Source organism: Lingula anatina, chromosome 2 (genome assembly GCF_051362555.1).
Source record: "Lingula anatina isolate TDL-2025a chromosome 2, LinAna3.0, whole genome shotgun sequence".
In the NCBI taxonomy this organism is placed as follows: domain Eukaryota; kingdom Metazoa; phylum Brachiopoda; class Lingulata; order Lingulida; family Lingulidae; genus Lingula; species Lingula anatina.
This window is the reverse complement of record NC_141768.1, coordinates 21,278,741-21,305,110: the sequence shown is the minus strand read 5'-3', so window position 1 is coordinate 21,305,110 and position 26,370 is coordinate 21,278,741. Positions and strand designations below refer to the sequence as shown.

General features: G+C 35.2%; 2 protein-coding genes across 4 annotated transcripts; one reads left to right on the top strand and one right to left on the bottom strand.

Annotated features, from left to right (window-relative positions):
* Positions 1–159: 159 nt before the first annotated feature.
* LOC106156042 (uncharacterized) lies at positions 160–9,744 on the bottom strand. Of its 2 annotated transcripts, XM_013531119.3 has the most exons (10): positions 9,109–9,734; positions 7,841–8,046; positions 6,579–6,686; positions 5,748–5,836; positions 3,344–3,414; positions 2,969–3,046; positions 2,508–2,621; positions 2,208–2,246; positions 1,879–1,983; positions 160–1,216 (listed from the first exon to the last, which is right to left on the bottom strand). In XM_013531119.3, the coding sequence occupies exons 1-10, from the start codon at positions 9,193–9,195 to the stop codon at positions 1,133–1,135; spliced, it is 981 nt and encodes a 326-aa protein (XP_013386573.1). In that variant the 5' UTR covers positions 9,196–9,734; the 3' UTR covers positions 160–1,132. The 2 variants fall into 2 exon arrangements, with proteins under 2 accessions (XP_013386573.1, XP_013386574.1); XM_013531120.3 differs by lacking the exon at positions 6,579–6,686 and having other exon boundaries at positions 9,109–9,744.
* Positions 9,745–15,112: 5,368 nt separating this feature from the next.
* On the top strand, positions 15,113–21,489 carry LOC106156013 (uncharacterized). 2 transcript variants are annotated; one of them, XM_013531075.2, is made up of 3 exons: positions 15,113–15,565; positions 16,368–16,578; positions 17,911–21,489. In XM_013531075.2, exon 3 carries the CDS (start codon positions 17,948–17,950, stop codon positions 19,049–19,051), a length of 1,104 nt encoding a protein of 367 aa, XP_013386529.2. In that variant the 5' UTR covers positions 15,113–15,565; positions 16,368–16,578; positions 17,911–17,947; the 3' UTR covers positions 19,052–21,489. The 2 variants fall into 2 exon arrangements, with proteins under 2 accessions (XP_013386529.2, XP_013386528.2); XM_013531074.2 differs by having other exon boundaries at positions 15,113–15,875.
* Positions 21,490–26,370: the final 4,881 nt, after the last annotated feature.

Genomic DNA, 26,370 nt, shown 5'->3' with positions numbered 1-26,370 from the left:
AGTTATGCTTCAATATAAAATTTCAATAAATTGTCCCAGTAAAAAAAAAAAAAAAAGCTTGGTTTAAGTTATTGTGGTCAAAAGTTTGAATTCATTTTGTTTTCATTTGTGATTTCTTCTCATAAAATAGCATATAGGAATTTGTATCAGACACCTTGGAAGATTGAAAATGGATTTATTTCATTTTCTACACATTCTGGTGCAGCATATAAGGAATTACAGTTCCATTAGCCCTCCTGCCCTGAATCATATTGTATAAGCATCACAATAGTTCAATCCTAATAGTATCACTGTTGTAATAAAGATTACATCTAACTCCTTAAATTTTAATAATTTACACGAGTTTGCACCACAGTTTGTATTTTAATATTGTGCCCGTAAAGTATCTCCCAAAATGATGTAGCTTTCTCAATTTATACCAAATTGCCAAACATTGTAACCAGAGTATTTTGCTCAAAGGCACCTGTCATTACAAGATCCAAGAACGTGCAACTAAATGATACCTGATAAATATAAAATAAACATTATATATTTAGTAACCATACATGAAAAATAATTGGCTTGCTAAACCAAAGGATTATAATTGTTCTTCCCTTGAAGACAAAAGTTCACTTCCAACTTTTTCCATAACACTCAGTACAAATCAGTTTTCTAGGTCAGGTGTATATTTCTGGTCACCAACACTGAAATTTTGTGGCATTTTATCCATTTAGAACCTTTAAGTCCACTTTCATATTTTCATGTTTTCATACACCTCTCTATACACATTTTACATGACACAATTAATCACAAAGTTAATTGATTTTTACACAAAAAAATTTCTTTGCTAAATTTTATTCAAACAGAAAACTGCAGTTAAATTCTATTAAAAGTACAGCAAATCATTGCTTTACATACCACAAAACTGCTAAGCCTGTCCATTTTATCAGAAAAATTGTACTGTTACAGAGCTCCAAAAGGTCAAAAGAAAATGGCATCTCATGTGATAATGCTTCCGCAAGAGTTCTGCACATACTTTCTTCATTATAGCAGCTTCTTTTATGTATTCATCTCTCTTATGTCAGCACAGCGCTTAGATAATACTTTAATAAGTATAATAAGAGGAAGAATATCCTTGCACAAATAATTATAATCAGCTAGATTTTTGTTTTCTGAGCACCTTCCCATCCTTCTTGTTTTTCTTGTCACTTCCTATAAATTTTCGTGTACTTTCAGGCTGGAAAAAAAAGAACATATTATTAATGATATAGTGACACTTAAACATAAGGTTGCAAACTTAATTATTATTGTTACAGTACTAATGTATTGTATAAATGTATAAGTATGAATTTCTGTTGCATTTTACAGGCATTTTCAACTTAACAATACAGATAAAACAGCAGATCTAATCATTTAAATAATTTTGATGTCGGCAGCTCCTTCATGATTTCAATTCTATACAATTAACGTAGACCTACTCAGCCAACACACACAAAGTTTGACAAAGCGTACTAGAAGGCGTACATATATAATGTACAATTATTAAATCACTAATACATGTATCTGAAATGTAACCATGCAGGTTGGCATTTATATCACATGATACATGCACTGTATCAATGTTAGAGCGCTGTGCACTTGGAGCAACCCAAGTTTTAGAAACACTGGCAGTCTACATTTCTTTGAAATTAATTAATTAACCTTGGTTGAATTTTTTGACACATTACCATGTAAATAGCTTGCGGAGAGCATAGAGGCAAGTGTCCAGTGCTCTCTTAAACCCAGCAGGGTGACTTACCCCAGTACGGATATTACATGTATACCTGTATGTAATATTCACCTAAAAGCATATTTGACAAAGGTGTGACACTGATATCATTAATGTATATGTTTACTTACTGGCAAAATTCTGAATGAGCATGTGAGATCCTCTGTTACTATCATCACTGCTGCTGCATTATCAAATTCACCACAGTAGTTTGGAGCACTAAATAAAGTCACCAACTGAAAAAAGTGTACCTTGCTTATATTGTATTTACACACAAACACACACACACACACACACTGACAATATTTTATGTAAATGTAAAGAGTGTAGATTTATATCAATGCATTGATAGTACTGGTACTGATAAGCATCAAAATATATTGATTTGTTCAAATATTTTAAAAACCTGTTTCAAAATACACATTCAAAATATGTAAATTTATGAACTCCTGGTACTAACCTTTCGTTTTTGAAAGAATTGATATCCATCTTCAACTACCTGAAAGTTAATATGGATAAATAGATTACGACCAGTTGCAAACACCAAGAAGTGACCAATTTGGCTAAGCCACTACACAATTATTGCCTTTTTCAATTCATAAAAGACTAAAAAAATGTTTCTTTCAATTAAATGTCTTACTGATGGACAACATATAAAAAATCAATGCATTATTCATTATCAAACTTTACTACATAGAGACAAGCAGAAATCAAAATAAATAATTCAGACTGCTTCATGCTTCCTGTTCAGCAGTCTTACCTGATGTGCTCTGCATATGAGACTTATATCATGTTTCTTAATGAACCCTCTCACTACATCTCCACCAAATGTATAGGACACCCCTCTGTCATTTTCTCCCCAGCCTGTGATGTCCTTTAATGGGAAATATTTAAAGGTACTCAATGAGTGTTAAACCTTCATACAGAAAAAAAATCATTTTTCAAGAAATTTCAACAGTTTTCCCTTGTTCACCATGGTACACCATTTCCTGGAAAACTGTTGAGAAATACATAATCTATATATAAAACCATTTTTTAGTTTCAAATTTTCGAGTCAGCTTTACGTTGTTCTGGAGACGGGGAATTACACTTGATAATAAATAATGAAATTTATTGACAATAGCACCGTTTCTTTAGTGATCAGTAACAGGTAACTTACTGCACATATTTAAGAGCAAACTATGCACTGACTTTTCATATAATAAATAAATAAATAAATACCTCGTCTGGGTCTGACCACAGTAAATCACAGACAAGCCCATGATCGGGTACATCTATGGGGCGTGCAAGATCCTGAATCTGGTTTAAAAAAACTTTAATAAATCAATCACTAAACAAAAACTTCAGAAAATATTTCAAATTCTTTTTTTTTTTTTTTTTTTTTTTTGTCAGTTGCATCAACATTTTTTATTCTGACCAGAATAATTTTAATTAAATAATTCTTTTAAAATATTCTATTCTATGATGTTATTTATTCATTTATTCACAGTCCATCAACAATCCAAAATATATCCTTAATCAAGTTAATGCATAGAATCTCACACAGCACTGATACAATAAAAATTGATACCAATAAGAAAAACCAACACAAATTACCTGCTCCAAATTTTTGAGATCAGGAGACAAACCGCCATGCATGCACAGAATGGCACTTTCCACTACAGCAGCTGAATTGAGCAGAATATAAACATTATTTTATCAATCAACACTATGTAGGGAAACAGCTAGGAAGATATACAATGTGTGATTTTAAAAAATGAAATTAGGAAAAGAAGTTTGTATTGTATTTTTGTTATGACCACCATATGTCAGGAATGTGCTTTTTTTACAATTCAAAGACTGCATCTGAGTAAGTTTAATTTCTCTGCACAGATAAAATAGAAAACTGACCATTCCATAATTAAAATTAATTTTTGTGCTTCTTTTGTGTGAACATCATTTCTGAAGATATTCTCTTTAACAACTTGATGGACAGAAAGTTTTCCTGTTGCTGTTATTTCTAAAATAACAATTTACTTTTGATTTTTCAAGCCAATGAACAAACATACGAAAGATTAAGACTAATGAATCTTCACACCAATAAGTCTTTGAAGCAATGAACTTTCACAGTAAAAAAAATCAAACTTAAGCGTAGGGAACGCCTAGGTGTAGATTCTAAAAGCAGACATACTGCACACCTGAGGCGGGATAAAAAACATCTTAAAGTATTCCAGGAATGCCTGTGAATGGACCTCAATTTTTCCTACTTTCAGCTCATTTCCTTTGACTATAGGGATGTGCATGTGCAATCATTTAACTTATACCTCATCCACAAAATCTCAGACCTAGTTCATTTCAGGGTCCAATAAACTAAACCTGACTTACTCTTAATGATGTTAGAAACAGTTGTAACCATAAGTTGCCACACAGCATGCCCCCCATTAACAGCTTGAGGTTTCCAAATTCAGTCAAAATGTGTATATGACTGAAAAATACTAATGCTGTGGAAACACCTGCTTGATTGCAGTAAGGACTACGTACTTATTTTTATTCCAAATCAACCTGACACTGTCATTTGAGCTTTTTGTAAAAGGGCAGAACCATGTACAGTTTATATAATAATCTTTCCTGTCAGTTGATGTGGAATATGTTTCACATCTTAAACTAGTTTGAGCATCCAAGAGTACTGCTACAGGTACATTCATTCTAAAAAAAAGTACCCCTGGAGTTAAGAATATGCCACAGGGCATACAAAATTACATTTTATCACTTTTCACAAGTTTCACTTGGGAACTAGACCACTCAGTTCAATTTGATTCAAGCTGGTTACCCAACTTCTTACTGAAATTTCTTTCTGAAACTTTTTTTTAATGTAAGCTGGATAACCCAAATATATAATCTCATACACAATTCAGGTTTCAATATTTATGCAAACATAACTAATGTGGCCAGCATACATTCATCTATATTTTTTTTTCAAATCTTTTAAAATTAAATTTCTTTATTTAGTTCCCTTTTATTTTTCAACACTTCACAGGAGCTCCTCACATGTCATGAGTTCTGCAGTAATGTGGATTCTAAATATGCTCCAATAAATACACGTCAGTTAATTTAAGTATTTCATGTGCAATTATCACTCTATTTAATGCTGCCATTCAAACTATTATAAAAAGAGGTTTAGCAGTCACATGCAGCCCCTTTCTAATCTTTTTTTAAATAAATTAAGTTAATGATTAAAAAAAATGGAGAGAGTGACTGCTAATCCCTCTGTAGTAAGGGTAAAACATGACATCTTTAATTCCGTGACTCAAGGTTAGCACAAGCTTACACACTGCATATTGATTTAAGAAAGCCAGAGTAAAAACAACTCAATATGCAAGTTTTTGTTACTAACGATAAAAGGCATGTGATATAAGATGCTTGATACTTAAGGCCTGTTCCCAACTGTCATGACCTAACTTAAATATGTACTACTCAATATGTGTATCCTTCCAGGCTGTCTATTTGCAATTTCTAATTATAAAAGGCCTCTCTAATGGCAGGTAACTTACACCATTTGGGTGGGACAACAGAAGGATCAAATTGGCTGTATATGGTTAGAAATCTCAACCAGATGGTTTGCAATAGGAAATACTCACATTGGGCCAACCCATCTCCTCTGGAAATCAACCTTTATTTTAAAATTCTGAGTACTACACTCACTACTTACCCTCGGATCCAAAATTGATTTTTGATGAGTGAGATTAAGTCGTCCCAAGACTTTTATCCCCTCAACCAATTGTCCATTCTAATTTCTCTATGGTAACTAATGCCCTTCCTTATCACAACTGACATAAATTCATAGATTTCTTTTTTTCCCCAAGATATTGATTTGAAACTTCTACAGTAAAACACCCCGAGTTTCAGAGCAATGACAGTGGCTTTCCAGAAACCAGCACCTGCTGGTTATAGTGGACAGTTTCCTGCAGACCCAGGGTGATTGGAACATGTAAAAGAAGAAAATAAAATGATTCTCCCTTACCCACTGGTAAACAGTTGAAGCAGTCTGTGAAGGTCTTCCATATCTTAATATTATATCGTCTTTTGCATTCATCATAGAAGCCATAGATTCTGTGAAAAAATAATTTGTTTTAGTTACTATTACATGTCATTCACTTTTTGCTACAATACTTCAATTAAACATGACTGTGCAGGCTTGGCTATTTCTTTAACCAAAACATTGACACCAAAGCAATGATAACCTGATGAAAAATTAAGATAAATTAAATAATCTGAAGCATTTTGTGAAACCAGTTCATAGAGGCTAAGATGCACAGTAAAATGATTACAATAAAGAAAGAGAACGCCTGCAGCTTCCAATATAACCCTTTGATTTCAAATGCCTTGGCAAAAATATTGATAAAACCAACCAGGCCTCTTTATCTAACATGATAACACCTTTTTCACATGACCAACACAGACCATTTATAAATCATTCTGACAGATTTATTTCATTATAAAACCTATAATTCAGATCTTAACCTCATGAGGGAGATGTAAGTTTGCCATAAAGCTCTTTGAATTGTCAGTATTAAGTATTGTCAAAGGGTTTGTTTGGCTGGCAACGAAGTACGTTTTCCCCATGGCATTTAAAGTTAATCTTTGTGCACATGAGTATGCTTCACAACAGAATACCTTTATTTATTTGTGCCTTAAAACAACTGCATGTAAGGTATGATTATCCTAAAAAGTAGATTTTTTTCTTTGGACTGAAAAACAAAAATTTTAAACATTTTCACATTCATATACGTGTGTGTGTGTGTGTGTGTGTGTGTGTGTGAATTAGTAGGTAACAATAAAATGGAAAGGTTACCTGTTGATGCTGGCACATTCATGATTACCTCTGAGTAGGAAAAAATTGTCGGGGTATCTGATCTTGTAGGCCAGCAGCAAGCAAATTGACTCCAAGGAAAATTTACCCCTGATACAAAAAAAAAAGAAAAGAAAAATGAGGAAAAATTTATAAGATCTTCGGAAAAGATGTTTTGATGTAAAACATTTAAAATAGTCCCTTACGTAAACAGAATCTCCTTAATGTGTGTGTGTATGTGTGGTTGTGTGTGTGGCTTTACAAGCCTACAGGCTTAATGCTCATAGGTGTTTTCATTTAAGGTTTAACTCTCTCACATCTGTCATCACAGGCAAAGAAAATGGCATGCATTGAAATGCCAGTACAAATGCATCAATGGTGTAATATCTTGAGCATTTCCTTCATGTACAGAGCATGTGTCCATATGCATATATGACTTCACATGCATACATCATCTTAAATGTGACAGACTTATAGACAACAGTATTGAATTTATTGATTTGTAATACGTGACAATTAATTCAAAGGATTAGATCACCAATTCACACTGTAGCTTTGCCAGATTTCTCACTTCAAATATAAACAGTGTGCATAAAGAAAATGTACAGTACAAGTAAATATAATAAAGATATCATGCTAAAGGCTCAAAATTAACTCATTTTAACATATTATGCTAATAAACCTCCCTCAGATTATTACATATACAGGGCTACTGCTCCTGATCTGTTGGCACTGGTCTATATGGATCTTTTAACTCGAATAACCAATATTGAGCTTCTTCTACATGTGGATAAATCAATATGTTCCCAGTGTTGTACTGGGTATAAGTATGCATTAGAGTATTGCCACAGCATCTCATACCAGAAAATGGCACACTGCCTTGCTAAATCAGTTGTCTATTTACAGGATTACAAACAAAGCCTATTAGGACAATACTGATGAGCTGAATCAAGAAACCCTTAGAGAATACTGTGCGATGATGTTCATAAGGTCAAAATTCAGCATCATAACAGACAATACTTCCAATCCACATACTAAATTTATTATAGAAATTGTTGCACACATTCAGTCAAATAACAAGCATGTCATCGCACACATCTGCATGCACACACATCTTGCACACAATCACACACCAATTAATACAAAACAGCCAACATAAGCAAATAACATCTCTCTCACTCAATCACTTTGACGTGACATAAAGTTAGGCAACGAAAAAAAAACACCTAAATGCAACATCAGACAATGTACACAAATAACATTACCTATCCACATAATCTCCTAGAAATAGATAATTTGCATCTGGGGGATAGCCACAAGCATCAAAATGTCTCAGGAGGTCCACATACTGGCCATGAATATCTCCTACTACATTCACTGGTGCAGACAGCTCCAAGAGCATGGGCTGTTCCATAAAAATCTCCCTGGAAAGTTGACATAATTGCCGGATGTGGGACTCTGGGAGTTGGACCTTTGTCATGCAAAAAAAAAAAAAAGGACAAAAATGATCAAAACTTTTAAAACAGTCTTGTGCAAATTTTATATTAAGTTGATGTATGCAGGAGACAGAAACATAACTCAAATGAACTTTAAAGAAATTATTTAAATTGTAAATCCAGAAGAAGTTTGTAACAATTTTTTTTCTTTTTTTTCTCTTCTTTCTTTTTTATGAATTTATAGTTAGTTGAAGTACTGCAGGGAACTATATACATATAATTCAAAATTTAATGGGGCAATAAATGTTTTATGTTGATATTTATCTAAGGTGTAATTATGTTTGCTTATCCAAAGAGTAAATATTCAATGGCTTCTCTAAGTTGTATATAGAAAACTAGTTGTAAACAGAAAGGGTTTGTCCCCTGGATATGTACATTATAAAATCTCTCAAATTTAGCTACAACATCAGGTTCAGAATAACCTGAGGGTAATGCAAATATACTTTTCACATGCTACATGTAGCAGAAGCATATAAACCTATAATGTGGAAATTCAACAGAATCTAGGAATTATTGACGTGTATATTCTCCCTTCAACAAACGCTTCTCCCCTATGTCAATTGCTTCATCAATTATTCATTCATCCTTTGAGTAACATATTTAATTCTGTATTGCCGATAATATTACAGACTCTGACCTAAATGGCCGTTTGTCTTGAAGCGTTATTAGATCCAATAATAAACTGATATTGCATACGTTTTGAAGAATGCTGATTATTTAACACAACGTGTTGCCTTATTCCACTCATTGCGAATAAAACTGAATCGCTTTACATTTTCATGTTTTTCGATTGCCAAACTAGTATGCCACGGATGCCATGAGTAAAAATGCAAGCATTCCTTTTTGTATGCACTATTACACGATATCCAGAAATCAAGAAGACGATCTTAATTGGAGCGCACGTCAGGTACGTGTTGAACATATAGTTGAACGGTTCTCTTTGCTTAGAGCTCTGCTAAGCAAGCCCTGACTCTTGGTGCTCGTTTAACCTCCCATGTGAAATGAGGAAACGTGAAAAGTAACATACAAAAGCCTACCTGTTTTCCTGGATGTTCCCTCCCTGCAACCAACTGACTAATCACACTGTCGATGTCAAATGGCTTGCTGCTTGTCATCGAAGGCATTGGGCTTCTTTAAAAGTCATCAGCGCTTTCATGACAAATAAATAAACGAGAAAACACAATTGCGTATACCACTGATATCAAATAATGAAGCTTGCAAACGTCCCGCACTCTACGTGTCAGTGGCGACTAACATGTATTACACTGGCAAAATCGCGGTGGTTGTAGATTACAGTACAGTAGAATGTGGGATTAAACCCACGTGATCTGCGTTGCCATGTTAACCGAAGTCCGACGCGGTGGCTGTGCATTAATGTTTAACCTGCGACTGAAACGAGCAGCTCCTTATTATTGAAGAGAAATCATTAGGGCTTCGTAGTGGGAAACGGCAATAAAGGTGTCGCGACCTAATCTCATCGATTTCCTCCATAACGATACATGCGCGCTGGTATTCAGGTTTGTTGTAAATTCCAATAGCGAATTAAGAAGGTAAACTAAAGCTTCGTGAAACCTTCTGACTGCCGTTTGTGGCTATTTTTTCCATTTTGTCAGATCATTGTTATAAATAAAATCTTAAAGAAAAATTTCCGCTGAAAAACAATTGGTCCATTCTAAACAAAAGAAAATCCATTTGGCCTACCATCTCTAACCTCTGTGTGTGTATGTGCACATATATCACAATTTGAACAGTTTTTAAAAAAATAATGCTTTTCAATTTTTTCATACTAAAAATCGCCTCCTTTGCCTTAAAAAAATCTGCGTACCATATTGCTTGAATGGCCCTGCCTATCTCTTTCCATTGTATAAACCCCGTAAAAACGCATGCCCCTGCATGCCATCTCAATCGGAAGACGACCCCAAATCGTGTCCAAATGAGGGAACAAATATCCCAAGGAAAATATACACCAAATAGATCATTTAAACTGCACATGGCAAGCTCCAAAATAACTACACCAACAGGGCTTCACCTCGCGTAGCTATAACCTTTATTTGTTATAATGAATTGGCACACACCCACTTTAGTCGTATAGTCTACAAGAAAACATCAGAAATAGATCTTTATTTAATAAGTTGCAGAGGGATGGCTGAAGGTGTGCCAGCTCTTAGCAACAAACAGATTTTACAATCGTCTAACAGCCAGGTTGGCGATGATACGAATGTGCAATCTGTTTGTTTGCATATATCATGTACGCACTTGTGAGAGTTCGCCTCAGTAAGCTTACGCCACCCGTTACGAAAAGCACTTGATCCAATAAGTTGTCGGCAAAAAATGCACTTTATTCTCTACAAAATACAGAATCCAACCAAGTTATCACCTTTTTTAAATCATTGAAAGATACTTGTGCCAAACACTGCTGGATATGAAATTCGGGAATTAAATTATTAAAGCATAACAGAAACTATTTTTGTAAACAGCAAATAGATCAACATGTTTGTTGTCTTAATTACAATAATAATAATAATGGGAAGGGTATTTTATCAGATTGTACAAAGCAGTAATGTTTTAATCGCATGGACTTTTCTTATCATATCAGTCGTTAGTGATTATTGCTCCAGAATGACAAAATTTCCTCACTTAATAAACGACAGATCGATTAGTTGATGTCCAAATATAATGTTGAGACCGTGTGTGCATATTATCAGTATTTTACAACCCAAAGGCAGATAGTGTGGATTGGTAGATGATGATACGACGATATTGCAACACTTTAACAATGTTAGATGACGTTGGATTTACAAATTGCAGTAGTGTGCGAACGGTGCCGTTAGGTACGAATTAGAACGAAATATTAACATAAAATATAGGATTTATATTAAGATCAAATTGAATTTGAAATAAAACACAGACCACTAAAAGTTAGATAAATACAAAGGAATAAAAGTGTTTCGGAAAGGTTCGGTCTGAATAATGGTGCACTGAAGTTAGATAGATTATGTCTTAGCTTTCTGTATGTTCTGGAGGTAATTTAGCTTGTTCTTGTCGTTCTTTATTATTTATTTATTTTTTAAATTTGCATGGTTCTGTGCACCACTTTTCTAAAGTGACAAGATTTGCTTTTACCAGGGCATCAACATAAAATAAATCAGGAAATATAATTCTGAGTGCCCTGATCTGAAAAGATCCCATTCAGAACAGCGGATTAACTACATGTAGTCCACGGCTCAAATATGGCGACACACTAAAAAGCTTGTCGTCTAATCCACTAATAGACACTGAAAAGATTCCCAGCGTGGATTACGTAACAAGCATTCAAGTGGGTCGGCAATATTTGATCCACGGATTAGTTAATCCACTTTTCTGAATGACACCATAAATAAACGTTATTGCATCATAGGCTCTGTTCTCACAACTTTTAGATCGATCTATCACCGCGGGGAGTCTCACTAGATTACTGTCAGATTATCCCCCTTAAGTGTCCGTCCCCGCCTACTACAAGCTTTAAGGGGTAATTAACTTTCGTGTCCGCCCGGCTGACAGCTATTTAGCGTGAACCCCCAGGGAGTTAGGTCGATCCAATGTAGGTCGATCTAATCTATGAGAATGGGGTGTTACATCTCAACTACTGCAATATCGTCTGTATGCTATGTATGTGGCAAGTAGGAAGCGTGTTTTCTTCATTGGCAGCAGGGAAAGGGAATCGTAGCTGTCAGTTACATCTGCTATAAGATACATTTTGGATTTTCAAAACAAAAAATGCACAATGAATGTACAATGGTCATTAAAATGTCCCTTATATACTTGTGTATCTATATGTAAGTTGAATAAAAAATTGCAGAGGTGTTTGTTTGTTTGTTTGTTTTCATTTATCTTCATTTTCCTTTTCTTTTAGCCAGCGTCTAGATTTCAAGATGGGAACCACTTGACAGGCAGTACAAATTACCTACAACCTGTATTGTGGGTTTTCAACGACTGCCACACTGCCCCAACAAAAATTCCAAAACTATCTCACATCAATTCCAATGTAACTACACTGTAAAAGCTTACATAATCATGTACAATAAGCAGTCATTAATAATGACAGTTTAATTGAATGAAAAGAAGTGACTTTTCATCGAAAACCTCATTTCAACCTTAAACTTTCATTCTAAGTTCTGTATAATTTACAATCGCCGCGTTCAAGACCGGGTATACATTATGCAAAAGTAGGAACGCATCGTTGACTGCTTTCTGATCTATCCCTGTGGTAGTTATTGATAAAGTGTGAACCTTTGATTTTACTGATATTATGAAATTGTCCCTCTCGAAAGCAGCGACATATTTCCTTTCTCTCTTCTTTTTTCCTCCTTGCTAACCCACTAACTCCCTGTACAAACTCTAACATTAGGTAGACGGGTAGAAATGAAAAGTATTAGATTTAAATTGGGTATGATACATGTATATAGCTTGATAAATATGTGAGGATCAAAATGTCTCTAATTAAACAATCAAAGTTGCAATATTTTTATAAAAACATCTTTTAATTTAAATTTAAATGTCTCTACAATTTATATGACAAAAGCTCGGTTTTTGCTAAAGAATGATTTTTTTCATTCATCGATTTTTCAAAGTCAATAATAGAATAACAACGGGACTTTTCACGCATAAGTACATAATAGTGAAATGCACATGTGTAAAAACATGAAAATGTGAGACAATGCAAGACGCTCACGTGCTAAATTTCCGTGCAAGGCTCTGCTCATCATGTTTCGTTCGTATCTATTTCGGGTTGATCGTGATCTAGGGATTTTAATAACCAAGGCGGCAAGCATATTTTAGTAAAGTCTAAAACTTAAATTTAAATTTGAGGTGATGAGAGTGAGGTTCTCGAAATAATAGTATGATTAATTTTCACCAAATCTGAAAATCGTTGATGTTTCCTTTCTTTTAAAAAAACTTTCCTAGTAGGCCAGACCCCTGATTTTCGGCCATTGGTATCAAAAAAAGTGATTTTTAGTAAGGCGTTCAGTATGTCTTTAGTGTCCAAATATGTGTGAAAGCATTCTCAATCTGGTAGCTTTTTATGTGCTATCACACCTTTTATAACCCCACCCCACCGACAACAAGTTTTTTTTTTTTTTTTTGACTGGGGTTAGGGAGAGAAAATGCTTACTATATCAATATGGCAAAAGATATATAAATGAAAAGTGTTGATTGCCCGAGATAATCCCGTTGTACATTGCTGTAGGTGAGACACAAAGTAACATTGCACTGCATTGCAGTGGCACCCAGTCCATGCAATCGTGCCAAAAAAATGCAGAGAATGAAAAACATAATATACCCTTTACTTGAAAATGACACGAAAAGGACGACAATGTCTTGTTGTGGGTTAATCATTTTTTATTTTCTTTTATTCGTTTATATAAGTGCCATGTGAGAAAAAATTTAAAAAAAAACAGCTTTTGGGCTTATAAAACACTTGATAAGCACAATTGTTTTTTGTCTTGAATCAAAAATTTTAACAAAAAAATATGTAGCAAACTGCCTTATATTTTTCCCATTAAATATTCTGAAGAAATTTCATTGACTTCTTTTGACAATGAATTTCAGTTCTAAACAATTCATTTCAAGCTTTAATTTACTGAGATCAATATATTTGGCGGTTAATCTTATACTAGCGCACCCTGTGGTAAGAGAGAACAAGTTTCCCAGATCAAATTATTTTTTTGTTAAACTTAAGGTTGGGTCAGCTGAAAGGGTTCAAAGGTCCATATCATAAAAATTGCAATTGCTGGCTAAAGGCCTGGTGATAATTACCGATAAGCGTTTATGTCTCAGTTGTATGACAAGTGTAATAAATCAGCCGATGAGATCCACAACTAACATAGCATTGTTTTTTATCATATGGTCTTTATATCTCTACATTCAGAAAACTTATGCAGCATGTAATAGGTGAGCATGGTCTAATCGCTGCTTGGACTGGGTTCATAAAACCGTTTTTCACCCAAAATAGGTCTAAGACCCAAAATTTGATCTACTAAATTCAGCAGTCCGCTTTAAGTATTGGTCTGAAACATTAGACCTGACCTTTTTGTTATCAGACAGGTGCAGTAGGCCTATTTCATTTTAAATGGAATAGCAATTTATTTTGTGTCAAAGTGGACAAAAAGTTTGGTCTAAAAGTTTAGATCAGTTTTTAGACTTTAGCTCTTTTGTGAAAAGACACGTGAACTGCACATGATCACCGGGGCCTGTTTGTGTTGGCAAAAAGTGAAAATTTTTGTCTCAGGAAAAATGCCTTGTTTGAAAGGCAGAGTTAACTTACGTGCGGAGACCAAATCGCACTCAACATAGGCCACTTATAATACGTATGCACTAACTAGTGCAAATATGTATGCACGTAGCTGTGTACAGCTGATACAGTAACAGAGAATGATATTCCTGAAAGTTTCTGATACAGAGTTTCTTCTTATTAGAGTACTGTCGTACTTGAGCATTACTAGCATGTAGAAGCTTTTCAGGATCTAAACATCAGACCATACCTACTAGTAGTTTTGATTATGAGCAAATATGGTGACTATCCACGGTTTCCAAATTAATGACAAATATATATTAAAGTAATTTTGGCAAATCATCGCTGCCATTTAGCACGTCATTTCGGGTTGATCGTTATACGACTGGGCATGTATTTACGAACTTTAATATATAAATGACAGTTAATATATGTTGTAAAACATTAGATCTGTAAAGAAATGTTTCAGTAGCATAACGCCATGTTGTAAAAGAAGCCCATTCAAATAGTGACAAAAGTACTTCCCTGAGTGATAGGCCATTCAAGATGACCCAAGCACTTGTCATCATCGAGAGGGCTCTAAAATTCAGGATACCGCTCTCCCGAGACATCAAAATCAATGAACGGGTTCTGTACACTGTCTGTAAGACATTCTGCATTTTCTAATGCTAATGGACACAAAGGCAATATTGCAGTTAATGGTATCGCCGTCCAATTAATGGCATCGGCGTTAATACCGGTGATGTGAACAATTAAATTGTCCACGTATTAAAGACGAGAGTAGTTAACGACGAGTGGTGAAACCTCAGTTTAAAACCCATCTGGCGCATTATTTCTTACTATTCTGATGTCATAGAGATCATTCCAATCGATATCACAATACATAAACCGATTCTTTCAACCAAGAACTCTGATAACTATCTTCTGTTCAGATTGGGACTTTGTTTACGGCAGTGAATTTGCAGTGTACCGCGGCACCTAAACTGTGCATTCACGCGTCAGTAGCACGCGGTTCGAGGTCCCACGTCCACAAACCAATCCCCAAAGGCTTGTCGTATTTCATCAAAATCAAATCAAATGCACGCCACCTATACTACACTACACTAAGCACAACCCCACACTTGATTATGCAGTACACAGAGTACACGCAGATCCAGACTGGCGGAAGTTAAACGTGACATCTGATCTGCTTTTTTGTTCACGGAAGTACTTGAACAGCGTAGGTGGGTTGAATTACGACATTATATAGAGATCTCTTTGCTTGGCGTTCTCCTAACACACGATCACAATTGCTTTCCAATGGATTGCTGAATATCTGGGTCATCTTTTACCAAGAGCAAGTATTGATTGGCACTATTCGTACTTTTCGCTAGGGATCCCGAGACGCATCTCTCTAGATCTCTCTTATTTACATTGTATGTGCATAGTCACCGAAAATATGTTGACCTCTACAGAAACGCTCTGTGTTTGAACTGGGCTCGCGTGTACCAGAGACGTCTGGCAGGGGTCAAAGAAGGTTATACGACTGGGCATGTAAGTACTTATTACATACCGATATTATACGGTCTATTCAAAAATATACTTACATTTTGCTATGTGTATATATTATGTGGTTGTAGGAATTTGCAAGACTCTACAGATAAGAGTGGGTCTATGGATAATGTAAGGTTCAAAGGCATTCATTTCAACATGAAATAAATGCCTTTGGCCCTTATATTCTACATAGACCAGCTAAAATTTTCAACTAAATCGACTGCAAGCATTGCCTCTGCGCACCTAGCCAAGTACCTGGCCCAGTAGTTTAAAAAACTATGAAATTTGAAGTCTCACGATTTTTCAGTCATATAAAGCACAGATTTCGGTTTTGTTATCGTTATACATGCCGGTTTGTATTAAGTTGAGTCTACAAAAACAGAATGTAGAGGCAAATTAGGTGTATTCAATTACTACATACATCCGTAGGTCAATCTGATTTCAGAGGATTATGCTCAGAGCAGTAATGGTCCATATGCTGACATGTTTCAGATGCGGAATGGGCAGAGAGCATAGAACAGCATGCTCAGAGTTTATTTTTGAGATCTGCGGCCGAAATTTCTGCAGAGAGGGGGTCTGTCAGGCAGCGTTATATTAAAAAAGGTGCATTAGCCTGCATATATTCATGCACACCTAGGATGAATACCACATGGAACGGAGGTTATAAGGCGCTGTAGAAGTCATTCGGGTAACACAAATATAGGTATGTGTATTTACTAGTAGTTGTTTTATATGTACATTATATGTATATTTATTATATACAGGCGAGCACACGGGCAGACATACACTCGCACACACCCACGACCAAACGCATAGCCTGGGAATCTAACTATATTGATTTTGAATACAATATCATTAACGCATCTGTCTGTATGATGATTCACGGAGAATATTAAGACAAGGGACAGTTATGAATTAACGCTTTGCATACATCTGTTCAGCTAGATAGCTAGGTAATTGTGTGTAAAAAATGTAACTTTGATTATTCATCGATATTTACCATTATACTGTTTATGTTTGGTAAAAATGTCATCATGACCTCCATTGAGAACCATTGGCTCTTAGGCTTCGTTCACATGCAATGTCTATTTTCTATTTTCTATTTTCTATTTTCGGTATGTCTTATGATCACGGTCTGTGCACTGAATATCCCGCCGCGTAATTACTGGCAGCGCGAGCCAGTTACTTATAGTAACTTATAGTAACTGGCTCGCGCTGCCAGTAATTACGCCGCGGGATATTCAGTGCACAGACCGTGATCATAAGACATACCGAAAATAGAAAATAGAAAATAGACATTGCATGTGAACGAAGCCTTATTCACAAATCTTTCTCCCATTCTTCATTTCAAGCTGGTAATACGTAAAAATTTTGCACCATATTATTTATTTATTTATTTATTTATTTATTTATTTATTTATTTTTGGAGCCACCTGTTGAAATATAATTTAACATCATAATAACACCATAGGTGACATTTCATGTGATTTTCATTAAGAAGAGGTCACGATTATGCATGGCGTTCAAAATGCAACATTCAGAAAGTTTCAGTGTCGCACTGCCTGAGCGGGGACAAAGATCGAACAGTTGATAAAATATTAAATAGTAAACGATGGACGAAAGCTATCTTTTTTATTTTATCTTATTTATTTATTTATTATTTTACGTAAGGTTTCTCACACTGTATTTAAGTGGGGGAGAGGGAGTGAGGGAGGGAAGACAAAAGTGGGTACAGCGTACGTGTACCTCCGAAGCCTAGGGGAGTGGGGAGGCACGTGACCCATTACGGTCGTGGCCTCCATTCGTCTCGCAGTTTTCTTTTGCTACTGGGCCAAGATCAGCGGTCATCGATAAGGATGATGGATTTAGACAGGTTCGAAATGTTCGTGAGTAGAATTAGACAAAATGTCATAGCCTCCCGAATTTAGCACAACAAATACGAGGCACCTGAATTAGTGGCATGGTTTTACAACACGAGCGTACTTACATTTTGTTTTTTCAACCCATGGTATATGTTTTTTTTTTCTAATTTCAGCTGAGCCCACCGTGCCAATGACCCGATAAAGGAAAAAATGAGAAAGATGTTCCGTAACCCTGGCAACGGATACATGACGGCCTTTTTTCTATTATTATTGTTTGGGTCCGTGGCGTTATTTATTATGACATTGCGTGTAGGGCAAGAGGGAATAATGGCCCGAATTAGAGCCTTGGAAACAGCCTTGGAATTGCACCAAGAGAGCCGGAGCGCATTAGAGCACAAAAGTAATGATATATTAAAGCTGGTGAAATCTCTGCACATGGCTTCTTTCAATGGGAACAGATTCTCTCGTGCCAATGGTAAAATCAATGCATCTTCATCATTATCAGAATCAATGCCAAAACTCGTTTTGAGGAGATATGTTAGGGAGTCTTACGATAAGAGTAATCCGTTGTTTTACTTTCAACAGCAAGTGTCGCAGTCGGAAAAAGAATTGCTCATGGAAATGTTAGCAGTTCTAGACCGGGCTTGCTCAAAACATAATATCACATATCTTCTGTATGGCGGTAGTCTCCTGGGTTCCTATAGGCATCATGATCTTATTCCTTGGGATGATGACGTGGATCTTCTGTTCAATATTCAAGAGAAGGCAATATTATTTAAAGCTCTGTCCCAATTCGCTCCAGAATATTACGTCAATAAAGCTGGTCCCCGTTTGAAATTTTTTTCAAAGAACTCGAACTTCACCACTAAATATAGCTGGCGGTGGCCGTATCTAGATCTTCATTTTTACAAGGAGAATCAGACCCATATTTGGGATAGTTCGTATGAATTTCGTAACTATATATACAAGAAATCTAACGTCTTTCCCTTACACCGACGACCTTTTGGTAACGTATACGCAAACGCGCCCTATGATTCATACGCCGTACTTAGGAAAACGTACAAAAGTAGCAAGTGCCAAACGTATTTCTACAGTCACAAGAAAGAGGTGGGAACCAGCGCTCGCATGAGGGTGATTCCATGCGAAGATTTGAGCGATTTAATTCCATTTGTTCACCGCACAAGCGTTGACTTTGGTATAGGTGTTAAAGAAACGCTGAAACTGGGACAGGAAACTCTCCAAGTAGTTATCGTGGACGAACCTTCCTATGCTATAAGTAAACCCTATAAGTTGGAACTAGTTGAGGGGAATTAGTATTTTTTTAACTTTATTTAGCATTCATCAACTTCAAAGTTATGTTTTTTGTATAATTATTACTTTTGTAGCGGGTTGTATAATTGCGTATTTTGGCTGAAGTTATCTTTATCTCATGATTTAACAAAAAATGAAAGAATATGTTCATTTGTCTTCCAAATTTATGTATCTTTTTATCCCGACGGAAAAGCCCGAGCGATCCTGATTGAGGTTGCGATCGCCGTGGTTAATGAACATCAATAGCTATAGCTGTGATTTATGTGGACACAGAAATCCCTACGGTGCTATGGTATACTTTGATCTTTTACATGTATTTATATATTATAATCTTATGTAAGGAAGTAAGAATTGCTTATAGATAAAATTACATAATGCTGTTCTAGGGTAAATAAGGTTGCTGATCCTCGAATGCAGTGATTTTTTTGTCTTCCAGCAGTATATACCGGTCGCATAATGCAGTTTTTGTGGGTATCTCATCAAAAGTTATCTATGAAAGTGAGGTGTACATGTTTTAAAAATACTGAATCAGCGATACGGCTCATTTCATACCGAAATGTGCTATCAAATATTGAAGTATCTGCTTGTTACAAATGGACATAATGGGACATTTTATGTCAATTTGGGCTAAAGGTTCATAAGCTACGAAATGGTTCTATTTGAGTTATAAATGAGCCCAGGACTGCTGCTTGTACTGAAGTGGTTTGGTTAAGTTGATTACTGCTATTGTAATTTAAATAGCTTGTTTAATACCGTTATTTCCGAAGTCAACCCGGACGATGAAGAGAAACATGATGATCGCATAGGTCGTGATGAATCGATATTATTATTATTATTATTATTATTATTATTATTATTATTTCATTGACTTACTCAGTTGTTGATTTTTTCTGGGAAAGTGTACATTTTTCCTTTTAGTGAGATTCGGCAAGTTAAGTTGTGGAGATAATGAACATATATTCTAAATATTTGCGTATTCAAAAAGGGGCATCCAATGTCGTTAACATTCCCAAGGTGGAGTATCTGGAGTATGATTTGATTTATATTTTAATATTGGGTCGTAATTTCGACCCTCAAGAGGCAATACGGTAAATACAGCTGATTTGGTAAATAAAAGTTGGACGGACATTTTATACGCCTTGGATAAAATGGAAAAAGCTTGAACATTGTTCCTGTAAGCCAGGTAGTTGATAAGTTGGTTTATGAGCTCGACTAACCTTGATTTTGAGGATATCAGTATTTTTCGCACCTATCTTTTTTTTTTCAAATTGAAAAAAGATGCTTCTAAGTTTGGGTACTGGTTTGATAAGTGAAAGACATTAACAAATGACATCATATCAGGAAAAATCTTCACGATGTTGATTTGATGCTTTGAAATCGCCCGTGCTTCAGATTTGACATTTCCACACACCCCTCCAAAACTCTAAAATTAAGCTTCTGTTCTCTGTTCTCTTCAATCTTTATATGTTTAAAAAAAAATTAAAATAAATTCCATCTGTCGACCTACAGAGGGTCGCCGCTTGTTGATCAACTCATCAATTTTGCCTGTTCTCATAGTGTAGAAGGTCAAATCCTACGAGCCCAGTCTTCCTTGTTGCATTATCTTTTGAGTAAATTATTTTTAAAAAGACTTAAAACAGACAGACAGTATTACTCTATCAGTCATTTTAATGAAATGCTGTTTAGGGAATTTTAGTAGAATGAGATTTTCCTTGGGATGTGTAATTTTAGTTTATGTGACGTTTGATGTTTGATAATAAAAACATAAATTATTTAACCTTGAAATTACTTGTTTTAACGTGTCATTTTGAAAAATTATATTTGCAGGAGATACCCATGTTATGTCCGTTAAATCATTATCAAGGGTTGAATAAGAAGTCTTGCATATATAGCCTACTGGTAGGCCTATACAATGTACCAGTAATACTTTTACTTGCGATCAGGACTCTTAGAAAAACAGCGTGCTTATTGCTTTAACTGCAGAATGTGTATTATGACTCATATAGCACAGGCTTTGAACATGTACCATAATATGGAAAACAAAATATTTTAATCTGTTATCAGTTTACAACCAATGCCTCATTGTGGTTCTCTGTCCGATTCCTGATTGCGACGTGCACGCTTGGAGGCGAGAGTACATGTCACACCTACCACAACCATACACCATCTTGTCTCAATCTCATTGCAGAAAACCCAATACTTTCATGTAATTGAAAAGTTGAACATATAGGCATATAGAAACTTGGGAATTAAAACAAAATTACTAACTAGTAATATGGAAGCATTGTGGAGTGAATTATGCGAATACAACAAAATGATAATCATTTCGCTTTATTCTAAAGAAATTGAGAAAATAAGATCTTCGTTTATTTATTTATTTCACCTCCAGTATAAGCAGCGCATGTAAAACAATGTGGCCTAATATACCAAACTGGATATTCAAATAAATAATTTTATATATCACATAGTGCTTTTATATTTTATGGATCTTCTTGTCTCAAGGTAATCATAGCTCTCTTTTACCTGATTGATCTTTTCACTGAAAATTAAAACATTGCGTCGAGATAAATAACTGACATCTTAAGGGAAATATAGGGGCTATTTGCATTCTCGCAAATTGTTATCGTAAAGATGACCTTCCTTTTTCTATTTGCTGTCTACATATTTTAATGCGCATTGTACTCTATCCCCTCATAACGAAACAGAAAACGACATTTCTATACTGATTCACTGTGTAATAAATGTATAAAAAACTTCCTCTATCGACACTTTTGAACAGACGTTTCTTTTTCCTTTTTTTCTTTTTAGGGTAAATCTTTGGGCATAGAAAAAAATTTTAATGAATGAAATTTCATACAGGCTTTAAAGAAAGATATCGTATAGCCTTCATTCCCCCCAAATAAACTTTTTTATCCTAGTTTTCTACAAGTCCTTCTGACTAATTTGTTGAGAAAATAAACAGGAAGGACAACAAATTTATAGACGTTAGTAAACTGCTTCCAAATCTTCAGTTACGGGGTCAAATATGTTTACTTAAATAATATTTCTGCAAATAAATTAAATGACGGCCAATCATTTTTCCAAAGTGAAATGAGGTTGGAATGGTCGAGTTACTTAGCTCGAAGCAAGTTATAATCAAGTCTTCCTTCATTTAAAGCTTTTACGAAGCAATCAAGTGACTTTTATTGTGTTTGCAACCTGCCAAACCGTTACAGCATATTTAACATCAAAACAACTTTGCTGAACAAACAAATGTATTGTTCTTTTTGAAAACGAGCAAAACAGTCGTGTTTGCATTACCGCCCTGGCTCTGTGAATGCACAACAGCCGCTCATCATGCAAATACACAAATATCTATAAAAACATGGCGTTAAAAAGAAATAAGATTGTGTTTCTGCGATAACGCCGGTTTTTAGTCCGCTCATTTCAGCTGGGTCCGCCTACAAGCCAAAAAGTGCTTATCCCCATATATTGGGTCCATATAGTTGTGCAACTAGTTTGATGGCGAATGTGCCCCCATGCAGCTGAAAAAGTATACCACAATTACGTGAGAGAACAGTAGTCCCTTTTCACCTGTATGCATTATCCAGCAACGTAAATCTTTTTACAACATACACATATACAGCTGAATATATCACATTTACGACACAGAAAGTGGACAGTGATATTTTTTCATCTAAATTATCGATTATCAGGGCAGCACGATAAAACTTTCATCATTTTCATTGTACTTGCGAGAGAACTTTAGTTCGCTTCACCGAAAGTCCTTCACGCAGAATCGGAATACGTTGTGATCAAATTTACATGGTGGCTTTATTCTCTCTTTCCTTCAGTATACATTCAGTGCTTTATAAAAAGACACAGAGTACATAGAAACAGAAATATCATTAGGATAAACCCTAAGGAAATTTGAATTATTTTCATAAAGAGACAGTCTTTATAGTATGCATTAATATCATTGCATTTTTACTAAAGTGCTTGCAAAACGTCATATTCCATAAATGCACTATTATGAACTATTTGTTAAGAACTAATTTATATTCTGATATCCGCATTTGTTCCTTCAAGTTCTCATCCACGTATACTTCTTTTCTATTTTATTATTCATGTCTAATATGTCTCGTGCTTTATAAATATCGCGCATGAAAGTGTGTGCCACTTAATTAAGAAAAAAAGTAAACAACCAGATTAGAACAAAAACCCAGACCACTTTCACACCTGAAGATATTACGCGAAGTGCGTGTTGAGTGTTGAAATAACCATCAAATAATAACGACAATAAAACAAACAAGGTAGAACAGAGACAATATGCCTTGCATTTCTTTCAGGCAGTTGATTCTGAGCTCGAGATTTTATCGTCCTCGATGGTTTTTGTTCAGATCTTCTATTTTCACAGTGTCGGACACCTGTACAGCTGATCCAGCACGCATCGTCCTATCCCTGACACGAGCTGAAATAACCATGTGGTTATTTAACAAATAAAATGAGGAATTCATAGAATTAGGTAGTTTGAATTTTGTCCACGATCCAAATTCTGTGACCAACACATTATTGTTTCGGTGGTTTTTGTCCTGTGTTAATCCATCATCTTTTTGATTTTTTTGTCCAAATACTATATATATATATATATATATATATATATATATATATATATATATATATATATATATATATATATATATATATATATATATATTTTTTTTTTTTTTTTTTCAAAACATATTCAGAAGGTGCCTTAATTTAAAAATAAAAATAAATGGCGGGATTACAGGATCGTTCATGTTTTTTTAAGTCAGTGTGTGTGAGTGTGTTCTTTTTTATCATATATTATATTTATTCATAAATTTTTGTTTTTCAACACCCATAGGGCCACGCATTACAGGAATTTACGTGCTTTTACTCAAAGGGAAAGAGAATATCTTATTAACAAAGCAATTAAAGGAAATGCAAATAAACTGCACGTCGCTATCAACGTAAACACAAGGGTGCGTTGCAAGAAGGCGGGTCTTATTACCTGTGTCTATTGTATTATACCTAATTAGGTTCGGGACGGGCTGCCAGCCTGGTCGCCAAAAGTGTATCCCGACCTAGACGGCAGACAGTTCGTCTGGCATCCCATGTTGTTTTTGTCAACTTTTTTATCCTTCGCCAATTTCCCGTCTATAAAATGTTCCGTGGATCTAACCTCTTTACAATGAATGGGTTCATCGATTCATGGAGAGCTCATTCAGAGGGCCCAAAAGCGTTCTGCATAACCAAAATAGGCGCATTGACAAACAGTAACAATGTAAAGCCAGTAATTATTTATGCCGATTGTTTTCTATTTATTACACGTAAAATGCTAGGCGTCTTGCTATTGATCCGTGGCCGAAGTTTTGAAATGCACGAGGACTTTCTCTGCATTTCCCAACTGAATTTTCAACAATGTTTGAAACCTTATGAGTATTGCGCAACTGTTACGCTATAATCCTTCACGAAAGGAGGATTCGGCGATTTTTTATGTGTGAACCGAGCTTGTGCTAGATTTGGAGGGGTATCGGCTCTTGATGCCGTTGTTTACCACACGTTATCGAAATAATATCAAATCAAATAAAAGTGTTTACCGTTGATTTTATGCCTCATTTAGTAAGCAAATAAAACCTGTAGTAGAGTAAAGATGAGAAGAATATATTCTTTTCAATAAAGTAATTTGTTGTAGAATGGGGTGTTTAATTTTAAGCACTTAGGAAGTGAGATCCAGAAAATGGAGTAAAAAAAAAGGCTTTGGATATTATGTAAAAGTTAACGTCCTGAGAATAGCCATGTCCGTCTTTTGTCTACGGATAGCAATTGGTGTGTAATTAAAACTCCGTCAGAATCGATATCGCGGCTCCTGCCAGTCAACTTATGTCCCGATAGCCAAGGAGAAGCCGTTTGTTAACCGCGGGCGAAAGAAAAACGTGAAGCCAACACCGCCTCGAGACTTACGTGTGACTACGATGACAAAGCAAACTAGCTTCCTTTTGTTTTCTCTTTCTTTATATGTTTATTTGAAAATCAACCTCGTAATCCCCAAAATAGAGCATATTTCTTATTTATTTATTTATTTACTTCTTTAATATATATATATATATATATATATATATATATATATATATATTTTCGATGTTACTTTGAATTTTGCTATATATGTTTGAGCTCAAAATTCCAAACACATCGCTAGAAAAATAATTGACACATAATTGACATAATCACTCACGAAATTAAAGTACGTGACAATGTACTTTTTAAAGTACTTACTTAAAAACTTTCCTTCTCTATTCTGTATTTACTGATCAGCTTGGTCAATCACATCACTTTTTAGTCCCGCATTAAATATCCATATATGATGCAACCAAGGTTTTATGCAGTTAAGCTATGTACACACGGTTTTACAATCCAAATTTCCGACCCTCTCATTCCCACCATTAAGGATACCGTATCTGGGTTTTACCCAGGGTCTTCAGGTATGCGAACCTGTGTCAACTAGAGTTCCATCCATCGCCAGGGTAAATAATTCCGGTCCAAGCTTTTTCAATTAAACTGAGGTGAATTGCATTGATTTTTGTTGAGGCTGTCTACCTCGGGTTGGCTGATGTTATATACTCGCATGTTTGCAAGGTTTCGCCCGAGAGTTGGAACAGTCTTCTATTACCAGAACTTGCATTATGAAGTTTCCTAAATTTATTCATAAAGGTCACAAAAGGTTGGTCCTTATAGAAAACATGAATTTCAAGACCACAATGTGTTTGTTACTTTTATCGATGCAAGCTGCCGCGTACAATCGGAGAAAAGTAAGCGAGACTGAGCTAATATTTGATAAAAATGTTTAACTTCGCCAGACAAATGTTGTCAAATCATAACTTAGAAGTTGATACACCACTTAGTGAAGAAGCTCGACTTATGTTAGAAAAATAAACGATAAATCAGTGTAAATTTGCTTTAACCTTGTCAAGAAGTTTTCTTAACACTACATATTCTTGTCCTTGAGAATTCGTTTAATAGGACAAGTGCAGAAACTGATTTTATAATTGTTACAGAAAAACAATTTGTAGAAAAGGGATAATATATCTTTCTCATTACCCCATTATTGTACGATATTTTGACATCAAATGTTTCCATCATTTTGAATTTTTTCCATAAATGATCAAATCCAACCAGTCACAAGCGAATAACTGATAATATTTCACTCGCATAGACCCAAGCGTAATGGTCGGTTCCGAGACATCTAGAAAAAGCGGTGCAGGGAGTTTGTTTATGTTTGGATTCACAACAAAGCCTGATTAAACCTCACAGTTAAAAGG